This window comes from Corvus cornix, chromosome 2, assembly GCF_000738735.6.
Source record: "Corvus cornix cornix isolate S_Up_H32 chromosome 2, ASM73873v5, whole genome shotgun sequence".
Lineage (NCBI taxonomy): Eukaryota > Metazoa > Chordata > Aves > Passeriformes > Corvidae > Corvus > Corvus cornix.
Genome location: NC_046333.1, coordinates 146,398,637 through 146,418,952, shown reverse-complemented (window position 1 = coordinate 146,418,952; position 20,316 = coordinate 146,398,637). Strand labels below are relative to the sequence as shown.

Genomic DNA, 20,316 nt, shown 5'->3' with positions numbered 1-20,316 from the left:
TGCTCCTGGTGGGGAGTGCACGCAAATGCCCTTCTCGACTCTTTGCTACCGACTGCAACACTGAACCCACCCGTGCGTCTGTGGGGGCACGTGGGACCCCACAGAGCTGGACTGAGACAGTAATAGGAAGTGTCCAGTCTTGGAGATACTCAAAAGCCATCTGGACATGATCCTGGGCAACTGGCTGTTGGTGGCCCTGCTGGAGAAGGGGGGTTGGATCAACCTCAATCTGTCCTTGATTCTGTGATTTTGTGAGTATCTGAAGGCTGCTTCCTGCCCATCACAAAGAGCTCCAGCTGAAGTTATCAGGACTCTCCTGGAGTCTGTTGAGTGTTGTAAAGCAGATTGTACCATGAGGGCTTGCCAGACAACATCACTGTTTCAGCTTGTGTGATGCTTCACACAACCAGTTACAGTCCCACCCAGGGCTGGTGGTGAAATTGTACCAGTTATTCAATCATCCTCATATTTTACCATCAGTGATGGAGCCTAAGTCATGGAGAAACACAGTTCTGGCACACAAGACACTCAAAGCAAAGACCTTTTCTGTCTTGCTCCACTAAAATGGACTTGACTGAGGAATTTGCAGTGGATCTGTTTGTTGGGGAAGATGAAACAGGAAATCCTTATAAATATGATTGCCTGACAAAAGATTTTGGGAATATGAAAACTACAGGCAACATCGAAATGAAAGCCACTTTTGAAATACCAAGTCTTAGTTACTGAACAACTAGAAAACAATGGTATGGCCAACTGAAGGTAATCCCCTCTTGATGGAACAATACCCTCTGCTTGCAAGCGGGTCCAAGGGTCAGAGCAGACCCTACTAGCTCAGCAGAAGGGGTCCAAAGAGTAGTTTTTAGAAGTTAAGATGTAACACTCTATGGTAATATAAGAACTCTTATAGGCTGTATGTAAATGCTATAGGATTTGTATCTTGTATTAGATTGGTTAGTGACAATTAGAATATTCAGTACAGAAGATGATTTATTGTATTGTAACCAGGACTTCAGACACTTTTCCTTACTACTTCTTCCACTCTTGCTCTCACTTCCACTCTTGCTCTTACACTCTCTCTCTCTCTCTCTCACCCACTTACTCTCTTGCTCTCTTGGGCCTGCTCCGAGCTGAGTCTGGCAGCTCTGAGCAGTGCCCCTATACCCAAGCCTTTTACAATAAACCCCATGTGTCCCAAGACCTGCCTATAGAGATCTCTTTGTCACCGTCTACGTCCGTCCCGACCGAACACACCCGTAACCTACATCTGTTTATAGCACTTTAAAACTGATATTCAGAGGTTTCTGCCATATGTAGCCACCATTCCTTCCTCTTTTCTACTTCAAATTGTGCCACATGACCATTCCTATTCTGCAGAAAATTAGAAGTATTGGATAAATATTTCTAGAAAATACCTAAAAGAGGTGCTGGTTTGCTAAGCCTGGCTGCTTCCTTGTATTAAAATAGGCAGCATAAAGGAAACCAGTGGGTAAGTACCCTGCAAGACACATGGTTGCAAGCACAACTTATGCAGGTCTGAAGGCCGAGAAGGAATTTGATGGGAGTCCCAGGCTGCACCTCTTAGTAACTCTGTAGTGACTGATGTTGAATCTATAGCACAATCAGATTTCCACTAATGGCATTCCAATTGATTATTTTGATGCTAAAGCAAAATATCCAATTGAGAGACCCACTTTGATAGGGGAGAGACAATATTATCTTAGGCACAATATGGAACCTTAAAATTTATCTGAAATGAAATTAAAAAATCATTGCAGTCAGTAATGATTTCAATAGATATTCCTCAGAATTGCCATCTGTAGTGATAAGAGTTCAAATGTCTGGATTTGGGGTTGATTGTGTGATATCCCAAGACCTGGAAGGGAGACTCTCACCTTAATTTCATTCACTTATAGTCAGGAGGGGAAGTGAGAAATTCCAAGCGGCGCAGAACAAGTCATAAAAAATGAGACTGAGTGAAAGTGAAAGACCTGTGAAGACCCATCTTCATCTGCTTGCTTTCCTTCCCTGAAGAATTTTTCCAGACAGCCCTTTGACTTTTAAGGATTTAGTGCTGTCCTGCCTTGTGTGCTAAAGGGGATGCCTGGAAATGAATCATGACAAGGCAGTTTTGACCATGTGAAAGCGTTAAGCTCACTGGGTTGAGAAATAAAAAATGTTTCAGATGAGTAGTTTTTTCAAGAAAGTTGAGGACTAGGATGGTCAGAGCTCAGCACAGATGGAGACCCAAGGTTTGAAGGTACTGATGCAATGTAAGAACCTTGCTGGCTGAAATCCCTCTTCCTGTCTCAAAAACAAGGACTGTGCAAAATGATGGGACAAGATTATGGATGCACACATAGACTGTGGCTGTGACAAGGATTCAGTAAGGGGAGTATTAATGAATTATGGATGCTCTTTTGATTGGTTTTCAACGATCTTTTAATGGCATTAAGACAGTGTGAAGTTGCAATGTATTGATTTTCTTTTGCCCATGAAGTAATTTGCAGTGGTGGAGATTTATTTTCGCCTTTATGTTTTCCATGAAGCTGGCAGGCAGCAAGGCCAATGGCAGCTGGCAGTTGGTCTCCCATTCCGATGGATGCTCTTGTGCTCTGAGGATGTGAATGCCAGGGAAATCGATGCTTAGGAAGAGCAAAGCTGGCATGGGGGATTTCTGTGGCCTCATTTCCACATTGGCATGTGGGGATGTTTTCTGCTCAGCCAAAGCTGCTGCAGTTGCAAACCAGGGAACACTTGCCCTACTAGCTCTTGGACCAGGGGACCTGTCCTGGCAAGTCTTTCCCTCAAGTGAGAACTGTGAAGGTATTTTACAGTTGGTGTTTTATTTTTTTGGTTGTTCCTTTTTCTTTTAATGAATTTTACCCACTTTGGGAGCAGCAGCACCAGCCCTACAGTTATTTTTACTCTGAACACACAGCTAATATAGGCTCTGGCTTCCGCTGCACAGAAAACAGCTTGGGCCAGCAGCTACTTTTCATTAGGTTTACTTGCAGTCTGGGGAAGGAAGAGCTGCCTGTCATAATCATCTTTTATTTTTCTGCACAGCTTTGAGATTTCATGGACATCCCAACCAGTCTTCCACCAGCAGATTTAGGACTGGACACTGGTTTCAGTCTCCCCAACATGACTCTTGTGTGCCTGACCTGGTTTCATGAAGTTCATGTAATGAATCTGGATGCCAGTGTGACATTTGTATCAGTTTGACCACCTGCAGATCACAGACCATAACTTCAAGTTAAACTAAGCCATAGCTTTTAAAAATAAAGATCGAACCTGCAACTCTGACTTAAGACCAAGTCTGTTGACTAGTCTGTTCTGTCCTGTTCCAACCAGTTTTTCTGACTTTTTGGGCTACACTTCTTGTTGGTTTAAGCCGCAGCTTTGATTCGTTCACTGATAATCCCCAAGAAACAAGCCCTTAAAAAAGAGTTTGACATGTAGCTGTAAGGAAGAAGAAGGAGGACGTGGATGTACAAAGAGGAAATGTTGCTGAACACAGAAGTCACAGTACAAAATTCAGGCTGGATGTTTGAACAACGTAGCTGTGACAGCATAGTCTGTGTCTGGGTTAGCAACCCCATAAATCAGCCCCCATGGGGGCTTCAGGTCTCTTCTAAAGCCAGGCTGCTCAGGCTGCCTGAATTATCTGTGATATCAGTGCTATAGTTGCAGTGTCTCATTTGGAATTCACCAATAGCGGTTTCCAGAGCATGCTCAGTTACACTGGTAGATTTTGTGGACATCCAAGTAGTAAGTTTTAAGAAAATAATTAAAAATTAGGTAGATTTGTGTGTGAACTGAGTCCTTCTTAAAGCTTTTGGAGCTTCAGAGGAAAGAGCATGAGGATGCTTGATGGAGCTTATACCAAAGGTTGAGTGGAAGTTGGTGTTAGAGACCAGCTAAAAACAGGATTAGGTCTTTTCATTCTACATGAGAAACTAGAAGCCTTGAAGTACTGCAAAAATTTTGCTTTATAAGATAGAGGAGCCAGAAGAAGGATAGAAAGAAAAGGGCAATAAAATTCAACATCAGTGCTTACGCTGAAACTGAGATCCCACTTACTTCTGTGGTTATAAAGCTTCACTCTCCATGCACTGGGTCTTGCTATCTGTACAAGACTCCTGAGTCAAGAGGTCCTCAAGCTTCAAATCTTTCACCCCAGGAAGTGGTCCCCATGGTTCTGCTCTTCACCTTTCTCAAAGCATGCCCTACTAGAGCGGGACATTATTAAAAAAAAAAAAAAGCCCTAAGGTTTATCACCGTGTCCCGCAGCCATAGGGAGGAGGAGAGAAGATCCAGCAGGCAGGAATTGTGCAGCAAGATTGATCCATTTAATTATTTTACAAACTTTTATAGACTTTTTTCTTCATAGTCTAATTGGACAAAGGATCAGCCACCCCTTGGGGGTGATTGGCTAAAATCCTAAAACATCCATTGTCAAAATATTTTTTTACTATACTATAAACAAGACTTTTCAAGGCTGCAGGTGTTTGGTTGTTTATATAACTCTGCTACCTCTTCTGTGAGAGAGAAGTCTCTCATGGACTTAGAAAATAGCAAGAAAATCCTTGCTAGCAGCATTTTTGTATCCACAATTCCCCCTTTTTGTTTGATAACAACTCTACTATTAATCCTAAATAGAAATTTACATCCATTATTAATTCTAAATATGTCCTTAAGGCTTTAACTGACTCCATAACAAGAAATTTAAAGTTCAGTCTCTGCTTGTAGAAGGCCATCCCAGTCTCTGCTTGTAGAAAGACCATGTGCCTGATGGTTGATATCTTGGTCATCATCAGAAGAGTCATTAGGCTGATGATCTACATTCTGGTCGCCATTTGGATGGTTGGCGTTCTGGCCATCATTTGGAGGTTGCCTGTTCTGCCTCTGGTGCCGTAGGTCAGGGCGAACACATTTTGAAGGTAGCCACCGTACCCCAGTATCTGTGGAAATGCAAGCATACCCACGACCCCAAATGATAAGCTCATGTGGGCCTTCCCATTGGTTAGTAAGTAAATTCCGTACCCAGAATTTTGTCTGGGGCAGTTGTGTCTCGCCTGAAGACTGCAATGAGAGAAAATGATTCAGAATAACAGGATTATTTGATTTTTGTGGCATTGTAAGGTGATTAATTGTATACAAAGCTTTCTCTAGTCGGCTCTGTGAGGTTTCTCTATGCATTCCCCTTTTCTGTTTGTCCAAAACACGCTTCAGAGTACCATGAGCGCGTTCGACAATGGCTTGTCCAGTAGGAGAATGTGGGATACCAAAGGTATGGTCTACACCCCATAGGTGCAAGAACTGCCGCATCTTCTCCGAGGCGTAGGCAGGACCATTATCGGTTTTCACAGAAGCTGGCACGCCCAGGACTGAGAAAGCCAATTTCTAATGGGGAATGACATCACGGCCCTTCTCTCCAGTGTGAGCAGTAGCACACATAGCTGAGGAGAAAGTGTCAATAAACATGTGCACATATTTCAGCCGACCAAATTCTGGGATGTGAGTTACATTCGTTTGCCAAATCTGCAAGGCTTTTAGCCCTCTGGAGTTTAACCCCGCTGGCAAAGGCACAGCGAGTCTGTGACAATCAGCACAAGCGCTGACAATGTTGCGCGCTTCGGTTGGCGTTAAATGAAACTGCTTCTGCAGGGTATGTGCACTTTGATGGAAGAAACCGTGCGATGCCTTGGCTTGTGCAATTCTGTCAGGCTGAGGCCCTACCCACGCAGGGTTGGCCAGCGTGTCAGCCCTGGCATTGCCTTCTGTTAGAAACCCTGGTAAATTGGTGTGGCTTCGAATGTGCAGAATGTAATATGGATGCACTCGAGCCTGAATTGCAGACCACAAGGTTTGCAACAGTGAAAACGGAGCTGCATTGTTCACCTCCTTCAGAAATGAACAATCTAAGCATTGGGTGATATCTGCTACATAAGCAGAGTCAGTAACCAAATTCAAAGGTTCCTGTGAGAATCGTTGAAAAGCCATGGTAACAGCCTTTAATTCAACTAACTGAGCAGAGCCTGACTTGGATTGGTGTGTTAGTCAACCACTGCAAAGGCAGTGTAGGATACTGTGCGCCCTTATGCACAGTGACCCCTGCTAAAACTTCGTCCCAATCCGTACCCCCCAAGCTGCCAACACATCCCATCCCCAAAGGGAAGTGGTAGTAACATAAGGCCTAATTGTAGCTGTGTGCCCCTCTGAGTCCTTCACCACCACAGGCCGTTCGCTTAAATAGCTCTGTGTGGTTCCTCCTAACCCTGCGATGGCCAATCCCACAGGGGCTAAAGGCCATGAGGGAGGCCATGCAGAGGAGATGATAGTTACATCAGCACCCGTATCAATCAAACCTCGAAGCTGAGTCTGGGGCAGACGGGCATTCAGCAGGATCAGGGTACATGTCATCTGTGGCCTTTGGTCAGAGATGTCTGCAGTCCAGAAGGCCTGCAGAAGTCCCGTAGATCCACTGCCACTATCTTTGTGAGTTTGTTGTTCTATCCTGGGGACACAAGACTTAAAAGGCAGTAATTTAGCAAGGCAGGTTTTTTCAGGAATAGTTACAGGGGGTTTTTGCGTGGAGACCATAGCGCAAATCTGGCCTTTAAAGTCAGCGTCAATAACTCCTGAGTGCACCAAGATTCCTTGATGGGTAACGTCAGGTTTTCACACCAGCATTGCACTGGATCCCTGGGCTAAGGGTCCATATGCATCCAAGGGAACCTTATAAATACCACTAGAGTCTAAGATGACTGCGGCTGCGGTGTGGACGTCAAAACCGTCTGATCCCTGGGTGCTGTCTCTAGGGTGGCTGGGTAGGCCTGTGCCTGTACCTGTGCCACTCTCTGGGGGAGAGACTGCATCGGAGAGCAATTCCCCCTCCTTGCATCCCTGGCAGAAGTTTCCTGACAAAGGCCAACCATTGGCATGAGTCAGAGATCTACAATAGTCCGAGCAATGCCCTGGCCTGCCACACCTCTTGCACTGGGGGATCAGTGTGTTCTCTTTTTGGCTTGGCTTAGGCTGCTTCCGTTTTTTCACCTGTTTCGGTTGCTTTGGTTCACTATCAGAAGATGCGTGAGCAGGCTGCAGGATCGCAGCCAAAGCAGACCTTTTCTGGTTCCCAGATCCCACCTTAGCGCAGGCTTCGACCATGTCTGTTACCTCAGTGTCCCCTGGTAAGGCATCTATGATTTTTCTGTACTCTTCATTTGCGTTGTCTCTCACTAACTGCCTTAACAACATCTGCCTTAACCCGTCATCCTCAACCTGCTTCTCGAGAGAAGCAGCAACTTTCTGTACAAAAGAGATGAATGACTGATTTCCCTTGAACTATTTCAGTATATCGCTTTCTAGGCGCAGACAACTCTATGGTTTTCAACAGGGCAGCCGTGCCGACCTGTTGAGCTTGCTGCAGGATGCTAGAGGACAAAGTACCCTGTAGGCTGGGATCAGAGAAGGGACCAGTCCCCATAAGAGCATCTGTTCCCACTGCACATCTAGGATCAGCAGCAGGGAGCTGCATATTAACTAATGCAGCCTTGTCGGCTAGCCTTCTCCAGGTTTTCTCAAAAAGTGTAAATTGTATAGGTTGAAAGAGGATTTGACCTAAGTATCTGATATCAAATGGAGCAAGCAAATCTGTATTTATCACCCTTATTATCTGCATAACCTCAGCAGAACCTAGCCCATGTTGTGCCATCTTGGATTGCAAGTCCTGTGCAACCTTCCAAGCAGTTACCTCATGCTTGTCGTGCTTGCCTGACTTTGGGAGAGCCTTATACACTGGGAAAGCTTGGATCTCCCCTTTTGGGGAGTCACTACCATCCTGAACTTCTGGCACAGCCTGTGGATGGAGTGTAACAGCTTCCCGATTACCCCCAGAATCCTGAAATCTGTTTGGCATTCCAAGTGTTTCCAGTAACCTCCAGTCACCCTCCTCCAATGCTCGCATTTTAACTGACTCTAAGAAGCGATTGTAGTCAGTTGGATGCACTGTTACCGTGCAGTCCTGAAAGGTCCAGGGGCGAGACTGGAGCAGCCTTTTCCTTCACCGCGTGGCTACGGCAGCTTTACGCCCCGGGGCTGGAACCTCATCTGCCTCACTGCCTGACGATGAATCATCAGGCAAAGGCAACTTTGAGATGCTGGGAGCGAACAGAGGTGGGCGGGGAGGGGCACATTGGCTAGGTTGGCTAGAGGCAGAACAGACAGCACAGACTACAGCCGGCTGCGCTGCAGTTTGAAGCAGCCTCTTTACGGGATGCCATCTTGGCCATTTCCGACCGAACCGGTACTGGAGCTGCTGCAGCCTTCTCTGGGGCTGCAGCCACACCCGGCGCTGCGCTCGTCCCTTCCACAGCGCCGGCCCCTGGTGACGCCGCTGGCCCTTGTTCTGCGGCCGCGTTCGGTGCTGTTGCTGGCCAGGGCGCGGCCGCTGCCGCCACCGCTTCCGGGTTTTTCCGCGGCAGCGCTACTTCCAGGTTCGCCGCTGGCCGCACCACTTCCTGGTTCGGAGCCGTGTCTCCTGCGGGCAGCACGGGCCCGAGGCATCCCGCATGGCAGGGTGCCTCTGGCGTCTGCAGTAGCTGCTTTTGCAAGCTGAGCAGTTCCTCCAGCTGCCATGATATGTTTGGTAGCTCTGTCAGCAAAGGCAGATGCTGTATTAAAAGGTCAGTGGCTCAGTTCTGCAGTGGTACAGAACAGTCCAGCACCATAGAGGGCAATGGACCACACCCAGGCAGTCTCGGTGCAGTCATGCCTGGCACTACGCCGGCCAAGAAGGTAGATCCGGACGTTCCTGGTGCAGCCAATGCATGCGCAGATGGGCTAGGAGCAGCCATGGTCCAATTCGCTAAGCTGCTAATTCGTGGCCCTGGATAAGCCGTGGCTGCCGTCCAGCCGAACGGCAAGGCAGGCTGTGCGCCCTGCCTCTGCTCTGACCCCCCGCCTCTGGCGGTGCGGGGTTCCTGGGGGCTGCGGAGTCCTGAGACTGTGCAGGGTGAGCCGGCGCAGGCTCTGCCCGTGGAGCGGGGGTTTTTTTCGGTTCCAGCACCACACGCCCCTGAAGTGCGGTCAGTGGGGTCCTGTTCGGACATTCCTCCGTCACTCATCATCGAAATAGGTGAGCCAGCTCTGCTGCCACAGTCAAGGTCGGTCAGCAGAATAAATAATGAACGCCAGGTTTGGTATAATTCTAACGCTGCTGGGTCCCCAGACAGGAGCTCATGCTGGACAGCACAGCCAAGTTCCTGCCATAAGGCAAAGTCCAGGGCAGTGTCTCTGTCCATAGGAATCCCTTGCAAGGCAGCCCAAGTTAATAATTCCCGAACTGAGTTCTCAGAAATGGAGGTGTGCATTATACTAAACACACCTTTCCAGAACGTTACCGCAGTGTCGGTTTGTGAGCCGCTGTTCACCGTTTTCTCAGTTCCGTTCGACCTCCCGGTCCCGGGGGGGCAAGGGGAACAGTGTACCTCTAGAGAAATTTGGCTTGGCTCGCAGTAGCAGGACACTTCGCAGCATGCAGATCACGTCGGGTGCACCAAATATTGAAAAAAAAATAATGCCCTAAGGTGTATTACCATGTCCCGTAGCTGTAGGGAGGAGGAGAGAAGATCCAGCAGGCAGGAACTGTGCAGCAAGATTGATTCATTTAATTATTTTACAAACTCTTTTATAGACTTTTTTCTTCATAGTCTAATTGGACAAAGGATCAGCCACCCCTTGGGGGTGATTGGCTAAAATCCTAAAACATCCATTGTCAAAATATTTTTCTACTGTACTATAAACAAGGCTTTTCAAGGCTGCAGGTGGCTTGGCTGTTTATATAACTCTGCTACCTCTTCTGTGAGAGAGAAAAGTCTCTCATGGACTTAGAAAATAGCAAGAAAATCCTTGCTAGCAGCATTTTTGTATCCACAGGACATGACATTTTAATGACAGTTTCACTCACACTATACACAGTGTTGCTTTCTATTCCTGGTTCCTAGATAGCCTGACCATTTTTTCAAGTAACAAATCTCTGTTTCTCTGTCACTGAAGCTCATGAGCAGCTGTTTGTCCATTTTGGTCCTAAAGCCTTTTTCACAGTAACTGATTTTGTATCTGCACTTTCCTTCTAGATGTTCCAGCTGAATATTTATGTGGCTGTACCAGAACACACTCTGCATGTTTGTGTGATGTTTACCAAGTGCTCCTGTGCTTTGTCATTCACAAGAATTCAGATGACCTATGAAAAAGCCAAGATAAAGCCATATTGACCAATAGATACAGTCCTGTTTTCCTCTGGTTTTAGGCTATGACCTCTTTGACTGAACCAGTTTTCTGTTTGATGAGGGCCAGCATAACCTACTGGGAGATGCTTATCAGCAGTCCCTCTGCATGTTCCTGTCAGAACCTGTTACAGCCTCCTGGCTGCCAGCTCCAGCTCAGCAGAAGCACTTGCTTTTGATTACAGAGATCTTCAGTGTCAGCCAAGGAGGTGGATACCAAACCTGAGTACGCTGGGTGCTGCCAGCAACACTTCATAAGTAATAGTAATGGAGTGTAATTGCTCATTAAGCCAAATCGTAGCCTGGAGCCCTCCATCTGGCCAAACTCCCTCCAACATCAGCAGGAGCTTTGCCAGGAGGTGTGCAATAGGGCTGGGGTCCCAAGCAGTGGTATCGCCTATGACGTACTGTAGCGCCACTATTGGGGGCTGATTCAGATCCCCTTGAAACAGTTGTGTGTCTTTGGATTGATTTAGAAGACTTTAGCCAACCCCCCTTGCTTTACACTGCTCAGCCAGTATGGCTACATCTGCGCAGCAGTTATCCCAGATGGAATATGGAGGAGGAGAATTCCTGACACTGAGATGTGGGATTTTAATTTTAGAGAGGCGATGGAAACTCTTTCCTGTTGGGTCTCAAGTGGTGGTTTGTATGGGCGTGATTTGAGGCTTAAAAATGTCTCAGAAGCCTGCAACTGAAAAACCCCAACATGTAATTGATATTGAAAAGTGTTTTGTCCATGGTGTAAGTGTTATAAAAACCAAACAAGCTGGTGTGCCTGCCTATCAATCACCTATTGCTATCTGACACTGGTGCAACCCTTTGAAAGTGAAAATAATTTACTGTCTCCCCCCATGAAAATTGTTTACCATCCCCATTTCAGTTTGAACATTTACTGTTGTGGTTCAAAGCTGTGATGAATTAGTTAGCTATAAATTGTCTTTCCTCTCCCCTTCTCCTCCCACCTCTTCTTAATGTAATACTGGGATGAAGGTTAAGGCATAGGGTGTTATCTGAAGCAACTGCTCCATTCTCAGTACCCCATACATCCTCGTTAATGCTTATAGCTCCCCTGTGGCATTGGGAAGTGTAATCGCTATTGTACTGAGGTAGAACAGGAGCTGGAGAGAGATAAATGGCCTAGTTATCAAAACTTCCTAGCCTCCCACAGCCCTCCTTGGGAATACAGCTATAAATGACATTCAAATGATGCTGATAGATGTTAGCTGAGCAGGCAGCAGAACGTGTGCGGTCCCGGTGCTGCGCCTGGGCTAGCCCCTTCTTGCTGATAATGTCAGGAGACCTCAGGATCCTGACACTGGCTGCTGACACTGGAGGCATGTACATGAGATACCACTCTGTCTGCTCTCATCTGCTTGTAGACAAATCCCTGGGGGTTGGAAAGGTTCAAAATTGGATGGTGACTGAGACACATTAATGCTGGAGCTTGCAGAGCTGAAGGAAGAAGTGTTTTTTCTCCTCTGGCACAGATTGTGCTCAGTTTAGACCCTCAGAGGGTGAAATATGGGAAGGAAAACAGCCTTTCTTCCACCCAGCTCTGCAATGACAGAAATGTCATTTTTGAGTGACCTGGGATAGTCTGGTCCAAAGTAGTGTGGCCTGTGGTGGGTCCAGAAATCACCTCCAGCAGCTCCCTTTGCATCTGTTGTCCTTCCTGGTGTGCGAAACAGGGAAAGGACTGCTCAGATCATAAATCCCTCAGGAATGGAACAGGAGCAGATAGAGTAGGTGGTAAATCTGCTTCTCTTATGAGTCTGGAAGGGCTCTTGGGTGTTTTGGCGTCTCTTCAGGAGATACCAGGAAAACTCCCCCATCTGGAGGAGGAGAACCTCCCATGAAAACAACCAGCAATCTGTAAGGCTTTGTATTTTGTTTTATTTTATTTTATTTTGCATTTTATTTTGCATTTTATTTTATAATTTATTCAATTTTACTGCGTTTTATTTTATTTTTAGACCCTTCCATCCTCCCAAGGTGTAGCTATGCAAACGCTCAGCCCTGAAGGCAGGTTTTTACTCAAGAGCAGCGCTCAGAGGTGATGTTTCTAGTGCGTTGTGGCAGAAATCCGAGGACACCAAAAGTGTAGGGCACACAAAATCTTCTCTCTTCCCTTCTTCCTTACAGCCTAGAAACTGAAAGGAAAAGAGTCCAGGGCTGCTGACCACATCCCGTCAGGTTTTAGGTCCGAAGACTGGACCGGGGTGCGGGTTCAAATGGCAAAGCGGAGCGGGGAGTTCGTGGGTCCCACGGGTCGGGGCGGGGCTCGGGACCGGCGCCGCTCCCTGCAGGAGCCCCCGGGAGGGGACAGAAGCCTCGTCTCCTGCGAGGGACCCGCGCAAAAAGGCGCTCCCCGGCGGGGCTGGGGCTGCCCGGCCGTGCTGCTCCCAGCCGCGGTCCGCGGGCGGAGGCTCCGGCTCGGCTCGGAGCGATCCGCAGCGGCAGCCAGCGCCTCCAGCCGCCCACCCGCCGCCTCTCCCGGCATCCTTCATCCCCATCCTCCGCTCCTTCCTGCTTCGGCGGTGGAAGCAGCCCCCCGCCGGGGGCCGGGGATGCCCTCCCCTCCTCTCCCTCCCTCCAGCCGCAACGGGGGAGGGGGGCTGTGATGCTGCAGGGGGATCCCCGGGAGTCGAGCGGGGTCTCCCCTTCCGCCGGCTGCCGGGATCTCCCCGCTCGGCGCCGGCGGCCCTAGCGGCGGCTGCTGGGGGCTGGCAGCCGGGGGGTGGGGGGCCAAGGGGGGACAGTGCCGTGGCGGGGGGGCCGGTGCCGGTGTCCCCCACACAGTGGATGACTCGACAGCCGGGGCTGGGGGAGCGGGGGGCGGGCGCCCGGCTATTTGCTGGCTGCATACAATGGGCCACTCCCTAACGTGAGGGCTGGGGGGAGGCAGGAGCCGGGAGGAGGAGGAGGAAGAGGAGGCGGGGGGGGGGGGTTGGGGGGAGGAAGGGGCTCGGGCATCGGGCTGGTAAATAAACTCCGCGATGATTCCCCTCCCTCGCGCCGGCCCAGGTGCGCGCCGCTCTCCTGCCCGCCCGCTGCCCGCCGGCGGGGGTGACCTGACGGGGATGTGACCGCCTCCCCCTGCCCACAGCTTCTTACCCCCTCCCTCCATATATATATATATATATATATACATACATACATACACCGATGAATATATATATATAAATATATAGAGAAGTCATTTTGGGGGGAGGGGCGGGGAGCTCGGATCATGGCCCTGGGGCTCCCGGGGCTGCCGCCGCCGATCTGCAGCTCGCCTCCGGGGCCCGCCGGCGACCATGGGGCTGAAGGCGCGGCGCGGCGCGGCGGGCGGTAGCGCGGCCGGCGGGGCGGCGGCGGCAGCGGGGCGGCGAGCGGCGGCCGGCGGCGACCCCGAGCAGGGCTCGCTGGCCCTCGGCACCGGCGGCGACCGCGACGGGACGCTGCTGCTGGAGGGCGGCGGGAAGGAGGAGGGCGGCAAGCGGAGCCCGCCGGGACTGGGGCTGCTGGCGAAGACCCCCCTGAGCCGCCCGGTGAAGCGGAACCACGCCAGGTACCGCCGCATCCAAACTTTGATCTACGACGCCCTGGAACGACCCCGCGGCTGGGCGCTGCTCTATCACGCCTTCGTGTGAGTACGCGGAGCGCGGAGCGGGGCTCCCGAGGGCGCGTCCGGGGCTGCCCCGGGGGGCTGCGCCCGGGGCCACCGTTTTGCTTTATCATTCTCGGTGTAAGGCTCTCGGGGGCTCGCTCCGGCGCCGGCTGTGTGTGGAGCGAGGGTCTGATACGGGGTGTGCTGCTGAGCGGCTTTATTTCTCTTATGTCGTCGGTTTTTCCAAGAGGAGCAGCTGCTTTAAACTCTGTGTTTCTGTCTTGCCCGTACCTCCACGTTGCCTTGGAGTGGCATTCCCGAGCCTGTGTGTCTGAGGCATTGGAAAAAGGATGCCAGAAAGACCAGTCTCTGAGGGTTTTAAGGCTCGAAGTGCTTCAGGGGAACGCGGCCAGTTCAGCTCAGCCTGGAGCGTGAGGTTTAACTCGCTGTTATAGACCGCGAGTGAACCGATTCCTTCCGTAGTTGAAAGTGTCAAATGCAAACCATCGGATTTCGGTCCGATAAGCATCACCCCGGCAGTGCATGAAACCCGAGCACTGCAGCGCTGTCAACCAGAAAGTTACACTGACCACAAGCGAACTGAGAGGAAATAAACTCGTTTTATGGCCCAAAGGTGACAAGTCAAGAGAATGACAACTGGTTTGCATTCCTAAAAATTCTGTTGCCTTAAGTTTACATAAGGAGTATCGAAAAGATCATTCTGCAAACAGTACAGAATGGAGCTGACAGAGTCCTATTAAAATAAATCTGTGTTTTAGTGTTGTGAATGTGTTTGAAAACCCAGGGGTTTATCAGTGATCACGGTGGTACTGTTTTTCTTTGGCACTACAAGGTGTGCAGAGCTCTATGTGACAGAGGATTTAAGCAGTGATTTCTGAAGTTGGTCTATTCACCAAAGACAAACAAAGCTCTCTAGGCTGCATGGGTTGTGAGCCTGAAGCTGGATCTCAGGAAATCCTGGTCATTGGCATAGTCCTTGCACCTGCAAATAAGTAACTTGAATGTAGGGCTGTGATTTTACATTCAGGCACATTTTTATTGATGTTTGCAGTGATTTAGCCCTGAGCAAGAATTAAAAGGCAATGTTCACTACTGGAGTGCTGCTTGTGTACCACTCATTCATTGCTGCTCCCCTCTTTTCAGTGTTTATTCATAGAATAAAGTACATCTTGGGACAAAGGTCTTGCTTTCCAGCTTAATTTCTGTGAAAATGTGGAAACTCAATGCCATGCCACTTTTTCAGTTCTTTCACCTCTTTTTGCCACAGGAAAACTCATGCTAGCAGGCAGGGAGTGACAGCACTTGAAGTGTGTTGTGCTGGGAAGGCTCTTTGGTCTGGAGCTTGCTGTTCAGTTGCGTTCAGTATTGCATAATGCTGCTTCTGGCTGGGGAGAGTCACATCTGGACAGAGGGGCACCCCTTTCTTCCTGCCTTGGCCAACCCACACCCATCAGTGAGGCTTTAGCACACAGCAGAGCATCGCGAGCAGTTTGCACCCCTCTGTGGCAGCTGGGTCAAATCTGTGCTCATGCTTGTGTCTGGATATAAGCAATAGAACAGTGGATGTGTCTGGAGAGGCTCAGGTGAGCTGATAGATTCACAATTATTTGCAGTGGTATAAGAATTTCCAAGTTAGAGCATTCATTTTAGCTCTCTAGATGTGTGGTTGACCTTAAGATACTTATGCAGTATTGATCACAGAATGGAAAAAAATAATGATGTTTGTAAGGTTTGATCCTTCTTAGGAGTGGACCTGACATTGTGTGGTCAGAGTCTCTTTGATGACTACTCAGTCCCTCAAAACTGAAATGTCAGTCTGACTCACAAAAGTCAGTAGCAGTCTTGTGAAAACCATCAATGCCAAATTCAATATTAATGAAAATGAAACAAAACACTTCTAGAAGTCCTTATCCTTAAAGGAAGTAAAATGCCCAAGTCTGTCAGCCCAGCACAGGCACTCCATCCCCTCCCAGGACATCCAGGGGATCTTTCTGTCCAAGCTGGCCCCACTGTCTTTCTGTTTAGTCTCAGCTCCCTCGGAACTCAGATGAAGCTGTAGGGGTCTTACCTCACTGTAGGATCCAACCCTACAAAAGGAATTTGCTGAGTGATGGAAGAGTGTGCTGAGATCTTGCTGACAGGCTTCAGAGCTTGTTCCTGCCGCTGGAGAAGGAAGACCTGCTCAAGAGCAGAAGCTGTGGGGAAGCAGCATCTAAGTTGATACCCAAAGTCTTTATTCTTGCTTTCAAATGAATTGTCTTTTAACCTTTTTTCCTTCTTTAAAGGAGTCTCTGTCATTTAGAGGTGCTGCTGTGACATGGTGTAGTTCCATCCCAGCTTCTCCCAGTGCTTCTTTTCACACTAGAATGGGTTACACTTTTCCTTGGGAAAGTGAGAGATTGCCAGTCTTCCCATAAAATCTACAAATTTGATCCTGTTTTAATTTTCAAGGAAAGTCCCATTTATCTTATCTTAATGGCATGTTACACTTTGTCTCATCTTCTGAGTAACTTTGCTCTAAGTGCCATGTACCCAAAATTAACCAGTAAAATTTTTTCTCTCATATACTGATAACCAGAGGATAAACAGCTGAGGGCCAAAAGGGATTGCAGCATGGCTGGATGTGATGAATCCAGGCATTCAGAGTGTTTAATGAAGAGATGATGCAAAGCACTCCGATATTGTGTATATCCCAGGGTTTGGGAGGCAGGAAGCTGCTGATGGAAGAGGGTTGCAACTTTTCAAGACATGCTGAGGGTGTTGTGTGAGGGGCAGGAAGGGACTTTGACAAGGTCTTTGCAAAAGCTTTGGATGCCACAACTTTTGAAAGGGCAGTGCAGATGGGATCTTGTTAAATCCTACAGCGATGCACATATGGCTGCAAAGGGGTCGTGATCCTGTGTGTGTCTCACTGCTGTAATGTGCACATAAATACGGCTCGAGCGCTGCCTCTCGTAAACGCTCGCTTCAGTTGGCGTTGGGTGTTCTGAAATGATTCAGTCTATTGAAGTAATTCCAGGAGAACTCATAAACAGGATCAGGCCCTGCCAAGCCCTAGGGACAGAGATGCAGAGGAGAAAGGGTAGTTCCTTTAATTCTTGATGGTAATTTTAGCGTTCAGCTTTCACTGGCAGTGATTAGCAGAAAGTGGCATGAGATACATTCCTTGTGATTCTTCCTTCTTCTTTGTTCTGCACAAGTGAGTTTGTCCAAGCCTATCCTTGGGGATTTGGTCCCTAAAGAAGCTGACTCTCTTTCCTTCACCATCTGAAAGCATTTATTCTCTGGTATCTCTACTAGACAAAAGATTTATCTATCACCCATGATATTCCCCTCTGATGGGTCACCAGGGTTTGTGGAGTTCTTGGCAATATGTCAGTGTCTTAGTGACATAGTCGGTGAAAGAAATTTGTTTTTCCCATGAAAAATTTCACCTCTGTAAAGCTAAACTCTAGCTGAACACTTTCAGAATAAAATAAAATAAAATAAAATAAAATAAAATAAAATAGAATAAAATAAAATAAAATAAAATAAAATAAATCTGATTTAACCTTTGAGATATTTCATTGGGAAGTATCTCTTGGGGGTTGCAGGTCAGGCTACAGTCTATCCCTTTTCTTTTCTGAGCTCATGTCGCTGTAGGTACAACTGATGTTCCCATGATGTTCTATATTTCCCTTTATGTTAGCCAGTGCAATATATTGTAGGAAATCCCTGCAGCTGTGCCTCGTGGGATGTGTGTTGTGGCCAGGGAGACAGACTCGAGACCTGTCCACCTCCACAAACCATCCAAATGCTTTAGTTATGCACAGAAGCATTAATGAGGAGAATGAAAAATTGAAATAAGTAAGATCTTTATTTTTCCAGTGTATTTTTAGTTGCAAGCACAAAATATTTGGTGGATAAAGGACAGAGTCCAGAAAGGTAACATAGTACAGATCGTTTGGAATTTCAGTTTGTGGAAAATTTTCAACCTGACTTAAAGAAAAGGGAGGATAAAGGAGAGGTAACTAGGAGATATTCTCATTTTCATACCATCTTCTGAGACAACTGCAGCATTTACTCTCATGGAAAAATAAGACTAGGAAAAGGTTTTGGATTAGATATGTCTTTTTGGAGACGTGTGCAATATCACCTGCACTCTGCTGGTGTAGTCACCTCGATGTACCTGCTGGTGAGAGGGGGAAGCCATGGGGAACCCTTCTCTATTTGCCATACAATCTTTCAGTACTGCTTAATACCTGGAATAAAAAGGGAGGCAGAGTCATGCGATCCATCAAATCAGCAGCATTTCTGGTAAGCACCGGCAAGCACCTCTTGCATGACTGATTGTAGGTGGGTTGTTTGCAGAAAAGAGTGTCATGGGATTTGGGGAACAGGTTGAAGGTTTGGAGACTTTCCATTATTTTCCTCTTTGCCCTTCAGGAGATGCTCCATAGGATGTGCTCACGCCCCAGCCTCTGTGAGCCATCTGGAGGGAGATGGGAGGTTTGGGGCAAAAAGAAGGGCTAAAATGAATCCTTTCTTGGCTTGTTTGGCATGGACTTGTATCTAAGTGAGTCCCTAGAGCAGCAGAGTGAGCCTGGTCCATTAGCAAGTGCCCTTTGCTTATGTGCGTGCCAATATGAGTTCTGCTTTAATTATTTATGCTAATTCATCATAATGCATGGATAAATATTCTGCAGTATACTTTGTAAAAAATAATGAAGTCTTAGTCATTGGAGACCTTACCACACACCTCTGCTCTTGCAGCTCCATCGAGGCTTGCGGAGCCGCCCTGGGATTGCATGTGGTTCGGGGGGGATGTGACTGTAGCTCAGCTGCTGGGATCAGCAGATGTGACAGAAGAAAGCTGGGATTTGCTGGGGGGAATGAGAAGGGGCAGCACAGCCTGGGAAAGCCACTGGCTGGGTAATGAGTGGCTTGTGATCCCCAGCTCTGTCGGTCTGGAGTCCCTTCAGCAGCTCACAGGTGCCCAGTGCTTGCTTAAGCATCCAAACAGCCTCTGAAATTATGGACCAGGTCCTTTGGTGGGAGCAGGTATTCACCTATAGCCTCAAATCTCTGTGCTTGGGCTTGGGTGCTGAGAGCAAGACCCACTCCACAGTGGGTACCCCAGGTTGGGTTGGTTTGCCCCGCATCCCACGTTGCCATGACTACGCTGCCTACTTACCAAGTTTTGGTGCTGCTCATGCCTGCTCAATGGCTCATGGGAGCTGCAGGCACACCACATGGCTGCATGGTACACAAGGTGTGCCTCAGTGTCCCCCAGCCTCCTGGGACTGCAGGTCCCTGAGCATCCTTCTGCAAGTTCAGTCCCCAGCTCAGGCCAGCCTCATCTGGATGGGCATCGGGATCCACAGTGCCCAGCGATGCCCCAGGGAGAGCACAGCATGAGGGCGGGCAGCAGCACTGCCAGTGCCAGCAAACACTCAGCAGTTGGTCTTTTAGTGCTGTCAGCCCAGCCGAGGAACAGCCCCTCAAATAGAAGTCATAGTCCCTGGTGTAAGGTCTATAAAACTGAACAGTCCCCAAATTTAATCAGTTTGACGAGCAGTGATATAGCAGAGCCACCACGGCAGCCAGAAAATCAGGTTTTTCTTCTATTTGAGAGACTTGGTGAGAGGAGCAGCAGCATCTCAGTGCCACCCCAGCAGTTCTGGAGACACTGTCAGTGGTAAAGCCCAGGACTAGACTTATCTCGGTATTCCAGCCTGGAGTCTGGGCAGAGGTGTCACTCTTCGTAAAAGCATTCTCAGCCTCTTCACATGCCTCTGTTTGCTCCTCGCAGCAAACAGTGGATCATGATGGGGCACAGCAGGGTCTGGGCACTTCTGGGACAGCTGCTGGGTGAAGAGGATACCTGAGTTTTACTTCTTGTTTTAATCTGAGAGGGAGATTAGGGAAATGGTACAAAAATGAGCAGGGAGAGACTTTCCATGCCCGTTTTGCTCATTTTGCTGTAAAATGTAGGAACACACAAATTTAATGGAAAAAAATAGTAACTAAAGACTGTGTCTTAAAAGCTGGATTAAAACAAAAATACATACATATAACACCAATCATAAATCACTATGTGCTTGAGTGTGTGCAGGTGAACATGAAGGTACCCCAGCTGTTCCTACTTCTCCCAAAGACCACCCCAGAATCTACTCACCCAGCATATTTCTGTATTTTTTTGGTGCTCCCTGTCTTCAAATATCACACAATTCAATCATTTTTATTTCTAGGTTACCAAACATACAAACCTGTGCATGTATGTAGAACATAATTCCGTATCCCTTGACTGTCAAAAAGTCCTTTGTGGCATTGAGATGCATGTGGAAGGTCAGACAATGGCATGCATTTTCAAGGACAAGGTCTGAACTTGAGGAATTTGATTTAATAGCTGGAAGAAGCTTTCTGATCAAA

The 20,316-nt window shown here is 48.2% G+C and overlaps 2 protein-coding genes across 5 annotated transcripts in view; both read left to right on the top strand.

Annotated features, from left to right (window-relative positions):
* Window positions 1-20,316, top strand: part of DNAAF11 (dynein axonemal assembly factor 11) — a 255,970-nt gene that overhangs the window by 76,408 nt on the left and 159,246 nt on the right. The window contains exon 14 of one of the 2 annotated variants that reach the window (XR_005601375.1): window positions 3,067-3,306. The exons of the other annotated variant lie outside the window; for it this stretch is intronic. The gene's annotated coding sequence lies outside the window, so the exon portion shown is untranslated. Of the gene's footprint in view, window positions 1-3,066; window positions 3,307-20,316 lie in introns of those variants that run through there. 2 annotated transcript variants of the gene reach the window in all.
* The window catches only part of KCNQ3 (potassium voltage-gated channel subfamily Q member 3), a 203,934-nt gene continuing 195,726 nt past the window's right edge, over window positions 12,109-20,316 (top strand). Inside the window, exon 1 of one of the 3 annotated variants that reach the window (XM_010404760.2) lies at window positions 12,109-12,167. In XM_010404760.2, coding sequence (XP_010403062.1) covers window positions 12,148-12,167 — 20 coding nt within the window. In that variant the 5' untranslated portion in view covers window positions 12,109-12,147. Of the gene's footprint in view, window positions 12,168-13,252; window positions 13,924-20,316 lie in introns of those variants that run through there. The other 2 variants (XM_039548206.1, XM_039548207.1) reach the window with 2 other exon arrangements.